At 43.1% G+C, this 12,991-nt stretch overlaps 2 protein-coding genes across 5 annotated transcripts in view; one reads left to right on the top strand and one right to left on the bottom strand.

Annotated features, from left to right (window-relative positions):
- Positions 1–5,220, bottom strand: part of CEP95 (centrosomal protein 95) — a 31,248-nt gene extending 26,028 nt beyond the window's left edge. Inside the window, exons 1-3 of one of the 3 annotated variants that reach the window (XM_003811366.6) lie at positions 4,860–5,220; positions 3,234–3,362; positions 1,667–1,774 (exon numbers count right to left, since the gene is read on the bottom strand). In XM_003811366.6, coding sequence (XP_003811414.4) covers positions 1,667–1,774; positions 3,234–3,362; positions 4,860–4,878 — 256 coding nt within the window. In that variant the 5' untranslated portion in view covers positions 4,879–5,220. The remainder of the gene's footprint in view (positions 1–1,666; positions 1,775–3,233; positions 3,363–4,859) is intronic. The other 2 variants (XM_063599324.1, XM_055100900.2) reach the window with 2 other exon arrangements.
- Positions 5,221–5,767: 547 nt separating this feature from the next.
- DDX5 (DEAD-box helicase 5) lies at positions 5,768–12,364 on the top strand. 2 transcript variants are annotated; one of them, XM_003811368.6, is made up of 13 exons: positions 5,768–5,900; positions 7,135–7,300; positions 7,660–7,756; positions 7,862–7,995; positions 8,110–8,175; positions 8,411–8,552; positions 8,634–8,794; positions 8,884–9,056; positions 9,433–9,543; positions 9,761–9,822; positions 9,915–9,974; positions 11,210–11,434; positions 11,658–12,364. In XM_003811368.6, the coding sequence occupies exons 1-13, from the start codon at positions 5,857–5,859 to the stop codon at positions 12,059–12,061; spliced, it is 1,845 nt and encodes a 614-aa protein (XP_003811416.1). In that variant the 5' UTR covers positions 5,768–5,856; the 3' UTR covers positions 12,062–12,364. The 2 variants fall into 2 exon arrangements, with proteins under 2 accessions (XP_003811416.1, XP_054956878.1); XM_055100903.2 differs by having other exon boundaries at positions 11,101–12,364.
- Positions 12,365–12,991: the final 627 nt, after the last annotated feature.

Here is a 12,991-nt window from a genome sequence, read left to right as displayed (position 1 = left end):
AATACGGCCAGGTGTTGCGAGAAGTCAGGGACCCCAAATGGAGGGACCGGCTGAAGCCATGGCAGAAGAACGTGAATTGTGAAGATTTCATGGACATTTATTAGTTCCCCAAATTAATACTTTTATAACTTCTTATGCCTGTCTTTACTGCAATCTCTGAACATGAACTGTAAAGATTTCATGGACACTTATCACTTCCCCAATCAATACCCTTGTGATTTCCTAGGCCTGTCTTCACTTTAATCTCTTAATCCTGTCATCTCGTAAACCGAGGAGGATGTATGTAGCCTCAGGACCACGTGATAATTGCGTTAACTGCACAAAATTGTAGAGCATGTGTGTTTGAACAATATGAAATCTGGGCACCTTGAAAAAAAGAACAGGATAACAGCAATTGTTCAGGGAATAAGACAGATAACCTTAAACTCTGTCTGTGGGTGAGCCAGGCGGAACAGAGCCATATTTCTTTTCTTTCAAAAGCAAATGGGAGAAATATCGCTGAATTCTTTTTCTCAGCAAGGAACATCCCTGGGAAAGAGAATACGCGCCTGGGGGTAGGTCTATAGACGGTCCCCCGGGCGTGGCCATCTTTTATGGTCTGTAGACTGTAGGGCTGAAATAGACCTCAGTCTCCCATATCGCTCCCAGGCTTATTAGGAAGAAGAAATTCCCGCCTAATAAATTTTGGTCAGACCGGTTGCTCTCAAAACCCTGTCTCCTGATAAGATGTTATCAATGACAATGGTGCCCAAAACTTCATTAGCAATTTTAATTTCACCCCGGTCAGGTGGTCCTGTGATCTCGCCCTGCCTCCATTTGCCTTGCGATATTCTATTACCTTGTGAAGTACTTGATGTCTGTGACCCACAACCTATTCGTATACTCCCTCCCCTTTTGAAAATCCCTAATAAAAACTTGCTGGTTTTTGCAGCTTGTGGGGCATCACGGAACCTACAGACATGTGATGTCTCCCCCAGATGCCCAGCTTTAAAATTTCTCTCTTTTGTACTCTGTCCCTTTATTTCTCAAACCTGCCGATGCTTAGATAAAATAGAAAAGAACCTACGTGACTATCGGGGCAGGTTCCCCGAAGGCCAGGCACAGTGGTCCAGGCCTGTAATCCCAGCAATTTCACGAGTGGAGCCAGGTGGATCAGCTGAGCCCAGGAGTTCCAGACCAGCCTGGGCAAATGGCGAAACTCTTGTCTTTACAAAAAATAGAAAAAATTAGCCAGGCATGGTGGTGCACACCTGTAGCCCCAGCTACCCGGGAGGCTGAGGTGAGAGGATCACCTGAGCTTGGGAGGTTGAGGCTGCAGTGAGCTGTGATTGCGCCACTGCACTCCAGCCTGGGCAACAGAGTGAGACTCTGAATCAAAAAATAAAAATAAATAAAACAGCATAACATAAAAACAAAAAACACACCTCAAATTACCAGCTAGGATATTTACGTTTCAGATCCAGATCAATTGCAAAATCAATGTTCAGCTCTCCTGGAAAAGTTCTCATGTATGGACCTGACCTCTATCAGTTGATTGTCTTAGCTCAGTCTTACAATTTGGTCTACTCCATAAGCTCACTCATTTGGTTAAGTAAACAATGTCTACAGTTCTAACAATTATTTTTACTAAAATGCATAATTATGTGATAGTTATACATATACCAACCTGTTATGTGAGACAAGCTGACCTGCAAGTAGTCCAAGGCCAGTGAATCAATTACTGCTTGTACATTGTGTGCATCATCTTCTTGACTCCTAGGAATAACTATGAGGTCTGGGGGGGAAAAAATCACATAATTTTGTATCCATGAGAGGCCAAGTTTTCATCTCATTGTCTCTGACTAGGCTACTGAATATGCTCAACTGCTATAAAGGCTCTGCCCAAACAGAACATGCTGTAAAGTACAGATAAAGTTAATAAACCCTGAACTCTACACAGCAGAATCTTTACTGGTTGAGTATTTATTGATTGAACCGATTTATCAATATTGGACTGGTTGAATACGGTTGAATATTTATTACACCATATATATATAGATAGATAGATAGATAGATAGATAGATAGATAAACATGAACATGCTTTACAAGAAGCACCATGTTAAGGAAGATAAAGTGGTCCCTAAATTCAAAGACAGCTAATAGTCTAATAAGGGAGCCAAGACATGATACTTCAACCCATAACTATGGGCTACTTTCTACGAAAAAAAAAAACACAGCAGGCATTCAAGGAGCGTTCTTATATATACACATATGTATGTTTATTTATTATTTATTGAGACAGGGTCTCACTCTATCGCCCAGGCTGGAATGCAGTGGCGTGATCTTGGCTCACTACAACCTCCACTTCCCCGGCTCAAGCAATTCTCTTGCCTCAGCCTCCCAAGTAGCTGGGTTTATAGGCATGCACCACTATGCCAGGCTAATTTTTGTATTTTTAGCAGAGATGGCATTTTGCCGTATTGGCCAGGCTGGTATTGAACTCCTGGCCTCAGGTGATCCACCTGCCTCAAGTGATGAGCCTCCCAAGGTAATGGGATTACAGGTGTGAGCCACCGTGCCTGGCCCTTATATGTCCTTTTGAATAGCCAACTAGAATTATTGGTATAAAGATTTAAAAGGTCAGCACAGGCTGGACATGGTGGCTCATGCCTGTAATCCTATCACTTTGGGAGGTAGACGGGAGGATCACTTAAGCCGAGTTGGTACCACCCTGGTCTTGAACATAGTGAGATGGTGAGCAAGATGAAAGGACATATGCGCTTATTAACTGTCTTGGTAAATGAGGTTCATCATCTACAAACATCAATTCTTATCCCTAGCACTGGTTAAGTAACAGGATCCAATAAATTCCCAAGCTCCACTCAATTTTACAACTTTTGAAGGTACATTTACAGAAAAGATGCAACTTTCACAAGGCATTAGCCATGATTAGGTTAAGCCGTGATTATCAGGAGCCCTCAAACTGATCTGCTCAAGGCCATTATTATGAGTGGGTTCCACAGGGTATTCCTTAAGGAATACAATATTATAATTATACAATATGTGATATTAAATACAATATACAATATTTATTTTAATATTGTATATTAATATAGAATTTAATATGCAATATTAAAAAAGATACAAGCAAAGAGAAAATGAAATTTTATAAATATCAAAGAATCTAACTAAAGGACTAAAAACTTTTGGCCTAAGATATAGGCAAAATTACTCCTGCTTTTAGTATTCTTACCTGGTACCTTTTCTCCCAAAATAGACTGATAAAGAGCAATAAAAACATTAGCATCACAGTCTTGAAGTTCATGTATTCTCAGATGTATATGACACTTAAAAAGAAGGTTATTGGCAATGGTTACCCACTCTGTTGGGAAAAAGGGGGAAAGATCAGTCTTAAAAATCACCAGAAAAAAATCACACACACATTTAAAAAATCCAACAACCTCCCCCCCAACAAAAACAGACACTGAACTTTGCAGAAGATAAGGAATTTGATTGTTAGAGAATTTCAAAGACCCTTTAGGCATGGTTTTTAAAAAGATGTATTTAATTTCTTGGGATGATTTCCAGAGTGCTGTAATTTCTATATAGTCAAAACTATACTGCAAATTCAATTGTTACCGTTGCAGCCTAAAATCTTACTTATATAAGCCTTACATGGGTGTTTTTAGTTAAAACATATTTACAAGTAAACAGGAATATTATGTCATAAACAACAGTTTAATGATAATCCGAGGTTACCAGAAACTCATTAATGGAGGTTGCTTCGCACTCGCAATAGTATTGGTCTTGTGTTTACCCAATTATCTTGTGCAAGTCAGGATTTCTCTGGTGCCGGAAAAAGTGGTGATTAAACTTAGGCTGTTAAGAACTGGTATAATGACAACATCAACGGTAATGCATTTGTTAGTTTTTCTTTTTTATTATATCGATCTATATGAAAGAAAATATGGGAAGTACATGAAGCTCAGAATTATCAATACTGTTGACGTTTCCTGCGTACCACATTCTCCTCTCCCCTAGATATTGCTGGGATTTGCAAAGTTTAACGGTTTCTGTATCAAAAGTAACTTAGAAAGCTTAAAATACTTGTTCTTTGAAATGCCTGGGGATTGGTAGGAAAGCACTTTCAATCGGCATTAGAAACAAACATCTCCACTATGTTCTGGACACGTAACGTTCTGGAAACGAATGAGAGTGTATTTTCCATGCACATAATCCCCCTCCCCACGCCCACTTCTCACAGCTGGCCAAACCATGACAACTGGTTTGTACGCAGTCCTTGTGAAAAGGATGAAAGCGTCCTAGACAACCAAATTAATTCGCTCTTCAAAAGCGGTGCTAGACAAAGCCCATGACTCTAGAGGGCACTGAAGAGAAAAAAGCACAACTATTCTACAGGGGTATATTCTACTATTCTGCAGGGGCATATTCTACTATTCTGCAGGGGCATAATAAATCTTAAGAATGCTGTTCCTTTAAAGACCAATACAAAAGCAGGTACGACCTCAGGGCCCATAGTGCAAGGGCGGAGGGCACACGGACAGCGGCTAGACGCCCCACAGAAAGACAAATCCGGGGACGACCCTTCTGACCGCTCTTTTTACAGCCAGGACCCAAGTGTCCTACCGGCCTCGCCCCAGTGCCCCTCTCTCTCCCACAGCATACTGCTGTTCCACGGCCTCGAAGCGAAGAGGTGGTGAAGCTGAGAGACCCTATCCAGGGAACCCGCCAGCGCGACGCGGCGTCTGAAGGTCACGAGCCCCGCCGACAGCCCAGACCCAGTCCGGGCTAGCCCGAGGCCTCCCTGGAGGTGGACGGTTTCAGTCCACACATACTGGGACCCCAGGGAGACACTCACCAGCATCCGAGCCGGCCATGTTTCAGAGGCAGGTCGCCGCCGGACTCCGACGCGGCCGGGAAGGCGACGGTGTCCTGGAAGGGCCGATCCACGCAGACCCGACGCTGGGGCGCGGGCGCACGAACCAAAGCGCGGGGAAGGAGGCGTGAAAGAGGAACGGACGTTAAAAGAGCTTCTCGCCGCTGATTGGTCATCAGAGGAGCACTTCCTTTCACAGCGCGTGAAACGGGGGCGGTTTGGGAAGTTTAGAGACCATTCTCCGCCGACCAAAACCCGTCAGAGGATTATCAGACACGCGGGTCGGACGGTCCACATCAGCCGGCAGCCCGGGCGGGTCCCGGGGTGCGAGCAGCGCACTTCCGGTGGGCTATTTCGTTTTGTATCCCTCCGCCGACGTCAACGGGGAAGTAGTGCGGCCCGCTCTCTCGGTGGTCCGGGGTGGTACAGTCACGTGACAACGCCAGGCACCGCCTTCCCCCTCTTTTGGTTACAGGCGTGAGGGCTCTTTGGAGACGTAAACATCTCCGAGTGGCGAGGGTGGGCGGGGCTGGGCTTGGGAAAGGGCGGGGTGGCTTGCTTGAGGTGTGGAAAAACCAGAAGAAGGTGAGGTCAAGAGAGTGCAGAATGAGGCATTCCAATGGTGGGTGGGCCCTGACCTGAGAGAGTGGCGCGGGGAGGGGTGAAAGCGCGGCGATCCTGGAACGCCGGCGGGCGTTGCGGCCTATGCGCGAGGGGCGGGGCGATTAGGTCATAGAGCGGCTCCCAGCGTTCCCTGCGGCGTAGGAGGCGGTCCAGACTATAAAAGCGGCTGCCGGAAAGCGGCCGGCACCTCATTCATTTCTACCGGTCTCTAGTAGTGCAGCTTCGGCTGGTGTCATCGCTGTCCTTTCTCCGCTGCCGCCCCCGCAAGGCTTCGCCGTCATCGAGGCCATTTCCAGCGACTCGTCGCACGCTTTTCTATATACTTCGTTCCCCGCCAACCGCAACCATTGACGCCATGTCGGGTTATTCGAGTGACCGAGACCGCGGCCGGGACCGAGGGTGAGTTTGGGAGCCGAGCTGTCAGGCCTGGCGGGTGGGGGGATGGGAGGGCGGGTCAGGGTGGCGGCCGGCGGGGGCTTTGCGGCTTGGACTCGGCCTTTCCGGGCTATCTTGGGACCTCCTTTCCGAAGGCTTGCGCCATTTTGATATTCACGTAACAGTGATTGGAAGAGATTTGACGGTGTAGTGTCTTCAAGCTTGCTTTTTGTGTGGGGATCGGGGAGCCGTCGGGGCGGCTCCCATTTGGTAGCTGTTGAGGGAATTCAGAGGAAGCGTATTGTGCGGATGAAAGCGGGACGCTTCGAGGCAGACGAAGGAACATCTGTTAGGTGCGGCCTTTCGGGAGGTGTTTTTGGGGTGGCCGGGCATTCTGTAGGAGCGAGGGGACCACTTCCAAAGCCCTGGTGCTGTTGGGGTAGGAGGGCGGCCGGCATCAGCCATGTGGCTGAGTCGCGAGTACAAAATGCCGGCCTCGGACATGGCGGCGGCGCCTTTGTTACCCCGCCCGGCGGAGGAGCTCAAAATGGCAGCGTCGAGAAAATGTGGCGCAGAGAGAAATGCGAGACAAAGGGGGAAGCGCCGCCCCAGCGGGAACGCCGCCCGGCCGGCTCCGCCCGGGCCGGGACTCCTCCCCCGGTAGTCGCCGGCTCCTCCTTTTCTTTTTTCCTGCGTTATATAATTTTGATTCGTTGATCCGGAGCTCTATCGCGGCGTCCCCCCAGCTCGGTTTGCTAGCAGAAGTGTTTCTGAGAAAACCCTTGTTCTGTTATCGCTGACTGTACTGTTTAGGTTCTTACCACTAAAGCTGTTTGGCTCCAAAACGGCGATATGAGTAACATCGTCGTGATGCTCTTCGGTTCATGTAGCCTTGTTATTCCTGATAGTGAATTGCTAGACTGGTGGGGAAGATTACAGTAACCACAAGAAGTGGTGTGTGCCAGAATCCCAAATTCTGGCATGTGGGTGACAAGTTTCCGACATGATAAATCCCCGGCTTCCGACATGATAAATCCCAGGCTGTTTACATGACCTAAGTAATGTGTACTTGGGACTACGGGAAATGTTAACTGTGGCTGTTGAGAGAGAGACAGATTTTCACGAAGGACAGTGCTAGGTTTACCTCTCGAAGTCTGTTTTCAGTGGTCTTTAGCTTGTGCCAATGGATGACAAATCTATACAGAAACCTAGGTATAGCCATTTGAAAATGTGAATAACGTTTTTTTTTTCATTCCAGGTTTGGTGCACCTCGATTTGGAGGAAGTAGGGCAGGGCCCTTATCTGGAAAGAAGTTTGGAAACCCTGGGGAGAAATTAGTTAAAAAGAAGTGGAATCTTGATGAGCTGCCTAAATTTGAGAAGAATTTTTATCAAGAGCACCCTGATTTGGCTAGGCGCACAGCAGTGAGTAAATTCATGTGGCTTCATCAGGCTGTAACTCGATCATGGATTCTAGTAAATGAAATTCTGACAGGTGTTTTGCAAATAACTCAATTTTGGTAGAGTTACATGTTCTGACTTCATAATTGGGAAAGGTGTGACTCACTTTTGGATACAGGTGGCTTTGGGATTTTGTTTTACTTAAATTAGGTTGAGTATAACAAATTTTTTTTTTCATAATAGGGTGTTCATAGGTGGGTCCAGATTAAAATGAAGGCTGCTTTAAACTAGTTACTAAATTATGAAGTTAGGGGCTTATCAATTACGTATTTAGCTAGGGGTGGTTGTCATGAATTTTAAGACTGTTATAATTTGTTTTGCAGCAAGAGGTGGAAACATATAGAAGAAGCAAGGAAATTACAGTTAGAGGTCACAACTGCCCGAAGCCAGTTCTAAATTTTTATGAAGCCAATTTCCCTGGTAAGTGCTACTTTTCAGTTCTACCTACTCCTGTGTTTTTGTTTCCACCTACCCCCTTTTTTTTGGCATCACTAATTTTTACTAAATATCTGTCACTAATTATAGCAAATGTCATGGATGTTATTGCAAGACAGAATTTCACTGAACCCACTGCTATTCAAGCTCAGGGATGGCCAGTTGCTCTAAGTGGATTGGATATGGTTGGAGTGGCACAGACTGGATCTGGGAAAACATTGTCTGTAAGTTTGGGAGAACTCTTGAGTTGATTTGATATATGCAAGAAAATGTAATAGTAATTTAAAAACGAGTATTTTAATGTGATTTCTGTTTGTCCCCACCTTCACCCTAAATAGTATTTGCTTCCTGCCATTGTCCATATCAACCATCAGCCATTCCTAGAGAGAGGTGATGGGCCTATTGTAAGTATATATTTTTAACTTTTTATTAGAAGCATAATGTATAGATTTTAGACTACATAGCTAAAGATGTAATCATTTGTGGTGGTTTTATATAGAGGTTAGCTCACCCTATTCAGCTGGAGCTGTTTTGGGTATTGGACAACACATGAAGAAAGGATCTGCTAGTATAACTAATAAGTTAGCAGTTTAAAACTAGTATCCAGGTTTGTGCTGAAAGCTGTTTCTCTTTCCTTAGTGTTTGGTGCTGGCACCAACTCGGGAACTGGCCCAACAGGTGCAGCAAGTAGCTGCTGAATATTGTAGAGCATGTCGCTTGAAGTCTACTTGTATCTACGGTGGTGCTCCTAAGGGACCACAAATACGTGATTTGGAGAGAGGTATGTAATGAAAAGTGTTTTATTTGTCATTGGTGCTAAATATCCTAGGTATTGTAGTTACACTTACGTATTTAATTAAAGGTGTGGAAATCTGTATTGCAACACCTGGAAGACTGATTGACTTTTTAGAGTGTGGAAAAACCAATCTGAGAAGAACAACCTACCTTGTCCTTGATGAAGCAGATAGAATGCTTGATATGGGCTTTGAACCCCAAATAAGGAAGATTGTGGATCAAATAAGAGTAAGTGTCCTTTGAAATATGTGATCAAACTGAATTCTGTTTTCACTCTTAAGAGTCTGATACTAATTTTTCCCCCCAAAATCCATTAGCCTGATAGGCAAACTCTAATGTGGAGTGCGACTTGGCCAAAAGAAGTAAGACAGCTTGCTGAAGATTTCCTGAAAGACTATATTCATATAAACATTGGTGCACTTGAACTGAGTGCAAACCACAACATTCTTCAGATTGTGGATGTGTGTCATGACGTAGAAAAGGATGAAAAGTAAGTTTTATTAACTCTGTTATATTTGCTTCCTAACAACTTTGCTGTAAAATTGAGGGATCATTGTTTGGTGAGTTGTTTTAGGTTATTTCAGTTGGTGTGATTTCATTTAGTTAGCCTACTAATCCTGAAAATTTCTTGAATCCTTCAAATAATGGCTGTCACCATTTACAGCTTTCCTATAGAAGGAATTCATGTGTCCCCTGGTTGACTTAAGGACCAAGGGTCGAACTGCTCGATAAGTGGATTAGCAGGCGTTTCCTCTTTGACTTCCAGCCATGTAAATCGAACTTAATGTTTTGCTGACCATAAATGTGTGGCCCTAGCAATGGTCTTTTAAAATTCAGGATTTTTCCTTTCTCTCTCCTATTATTAGACTTATTCGTCTAATGGAAGAGATCATGAGTGAGAAGGAGAATAAAACCATTGTTTTTGTGGAAACCAAAAGAAGATGTGATGAGCTTACCAGAAAAATGAGGAGAGATGGGTATGTGTGAGCTCCTCCATTGAAGCAGATTGATTAAAACAGCTTAGGAAAGGGCAAACTTGGATCACGAGCAGTGGATTTTTTTCATATCTGATAGTGAATTTAACTCTCTTTCATTTCTGGCGAAATTAAAGAGATCTGTGACCAAAAGTAGTCAAGCACTGGAGTCTGAGGTTTTCAATGTGAGTTTAATAACACAACTTGTCTTTTAACTTAGGTGGCCTGCCATGGGTATCCATGGTGACAAGAGTCAACAAGAGCGTGACTGGGTTCTAAATGGTAAATATTTCAAATGAAGTATTTTTCCCCCTTACTTAACCTAGCTAGAATTCTGCTCAGTTAATTGATCATGTATATGCCTTCCTTTGTAGAATTCAAACATGGAAAAGCTCCTATTCTGATTGCTACAGATGTGGCCTCCAGAGGGCTAGGTTAGTACAAACTCGCATTCATGGCTTGGTTTCGCAGAAGATCTCCATTTAACTTTTTTAAAGAAAGTTTATTGCTTTCTTTAACCTGCATTTTTTCTAAGTTTTTTTCACATAAAGGTGCTGTCTTTGTGGCAAGGCCTAGGCATGACAATCGGAGGACTCGAGGGGGATGGAGGACTAGTGATCGGCTGGCTGCTTCCAGTCGATTAGAGAGGTGAAAAAGCTGAACGTGTGCCAGTAATCTTCAAAAGGCAGAACATATCACCTCTGCCCCGTAAACTGTTCTCTCCGAGGGAAAAAATGGAAGTTATCCTCACAGTTCACTGCCGTGGTATTTCTTCTGTCCCATGCTTTGCATGACTGCCATGGTACAGCCTTGTTTCAAACTGTTCACTGTGATCTGTGGGTCTTTGAGTTTCAGTGAGTTTGCTGAAATGTCGAAGAAGTAGTTCCAAACTTCAATGTTCAATGAAATTTTTGTTCAAGTTTGAAATGGAGAGAGCAGCTTTAAAAGGTACTAAGCCTTTTACAAATTGGTGAGTACTGGCACATGAGATCTAGAGCAGGAGCAACTTCTCACACATAGTAAGTGGGAAAAGAAAGTGCTTTGAAAGTTCCTCCCTCACCTACACAGTAGTCGTCATGTCGAGACCTGCCAGAGAGAGACACATTCTCAAGTGAATCCTGGCTTCTTGGAAGCGCTTGCCTAGACGAGACACAGTGCATAAAAACAACTTTTGGGGGACAGGTATGTTTTCTTGCAGCTGCGGTTGTAAGGTCTTGGCAAGACAAGCAGTGTGGCCAGAATTTTGAACTTCTGATGAATGTGTAATGCAAAGGACCTTGTACATTTTTTTGTTTCAAGGTCCTCAAAATGAGCACATGAAGAGGTTGCTGTGAAACTTTAAGTGGCCCTACTGCGCAGAAGCATTCAGATGTCACTTGATGATCTGTAAGGGAACTTGCTGATTTGGGAATGTGCTTAGGGAATACACATTCCTTTTGACAGGGTCTGTCACTGGGTGGGTGATGAATTATACAGATGACATGTGCTTTTTTTTCTTTTTTCAACCTCAATGGTATTCCTACAGGAAATGGATAACCATTTTAACTGTATTTTTTGCAGCCCGTACCTTCTTGGGAATACAATTGTCTAACTTTTTATTTTTGGTCTGGCTGTTGTGGTGTGCAAAACTCCGTACATTGCTATTTTGCCACACTGCAACACCTTACAGATGTGGAAGATGTGAAATTTGTCATCAATTATGACTACCCTAACTCCTCAGAGGATTATATTCATCGAATTGGAAGAACTGCTCGCAGTACCAAAACAGGCACAGCATACACTTTCTTTACACCTAATAACATAAAGCAAGTGAGCGACCTTATCTCTGTGCTTCGTGAAGCTAATCAAGCAATTAATCCCAAGTTGCTTCAGTTGGTCGAAGACAGAGGTTCAGGTAAGGATGACTGATAGGAAATGTTGGTAGTTACGAGTCACATCGTTGTCTACAAATCCATTTAAATGGTATTGGAGGGTGAGTAAAACCTTTGAATGTGAAAACTTAAGCTGAAAAATTGTAAAAACATTTCACGCCTACCATGAATAGATCTGTTTCTTTCTGTCCACAATGATTTGTGTCATAGACATAATTGATCAATTTGCAATTGTTTTCTTGACAGGTCGTTCCAGGGGTAGAGGAGGCATGAAGGATGACCGTCGGGACAGATACTCTGCGGGCAAAAGGGGTGGATTTAATACCTTTAGAGACAGGGAAAATTATGACAGAGGTTACTCTAGCCTGCTTAAAAGAGATTTTGGGGCAAAAACTCAGAATGGTGTTTACAGTGCTGCAAATTACACCAATGGGAGCTTTGGAAGTAATTTTGTGTCTGCTGGTATACAGACCAGTTTTAGGACTGGTAATCCAACAGGGACTTACCAGAATGGTTATGATAGCACTCAGCAATACGGAAGTAATGTTCCAAATATGCACAATGGTATGAACCAACAGGCATATGCATATCCTGCTACTGCAGCTGCACCTATGATTGGTTATCCAATGCCAACAGGATATTCCCAATAAGACTTTAGAAGTATATGTAAATGTCTGTTTTTCATAATTGCTCTTTATATTGTGTGTTATCTGACAAGATAGTTATTTAAGAAACATGGGAATTGCAGAAATGACTGCAGTGCAGCAGTAATTATGGTGCACTTTTTCGCTATTTAAGTTGGATATTTCTCTACATTCCTGAAACAATTTTTAGGTTTTTTTTGTACTAGAAAATGCAGGCAGTGTTTTCACAAAAGTAAATGTACAGTGATTTGAAATACAATAAATGAAGGCAATGCATGGCCTTCCAATAAAAAATATTTGAAGACTGAATTAAGTGGAAATTGTACTTTATTTTATATAATGTCATGTAAAACTTTGCTTAGATGGTCTGGGTTTTTTTTGTTTTTGTTTGGTTTTTTTTTCCATGAAAACAAATGACTGTTCCTTTTTATATAATTTGGGAGGCAGGGGGAATCAGAAGGCCCTTCTTTATAATGAGCTATTCATATTGCAGGAGTCAGAATGAATTGATACAGGTGAATTTTTAGTTACAGGCTAAATTGCATAAAAGCTTTGTCAGCTTCCAACATCAGGGGAGTCATTTAATAGCCTTTTTCCTTATTTGCTAGTATGGTTAAATGAGAAAATAGTAAAATAGATACAAAGTCATCTATATAGTGTGAGAACGTGGGTGACTTTTTCAAAGTTTATAATTTAAAAAGCTCCAAATAACTGGCTTTTTCAAGAGATTTATACTCGTGCTCTTGGCTATACTGTGAATTACTGAAATGTTGAACAAACCTGTGAAAGACATACATTAGCCCTTTAAGATGGCCAGGAGCTAAGCTTGAGTCTCCTTTACTGAATTTCGTTCTTAGTGCAGGTTACTTGTAGATTCTAGTCTTCACAGGCTCCCTGGGGCTCTTAACTAGTCACACTGGGAGTCATGAATGTCTT

The sequence above is a fragment of the Pan paniscus genome, chromosome 19 (assembly GCF_029289425.2).
Source record: "Pan paniscus chromosome 19, NHGRI_mPanPan1-v2.0_pri, whole genome shotgun sequence".
NCBI lineage: Eukaryota > Metazoa > Chordata > Mammalia > Primates > Hominidae > Pan > Pan paniscus.
The sequence above is the reverse complement of the archived record's forward strand: the minus strand, read 5'-3'. Positions and strand labels throughout refer to the sequence as shown.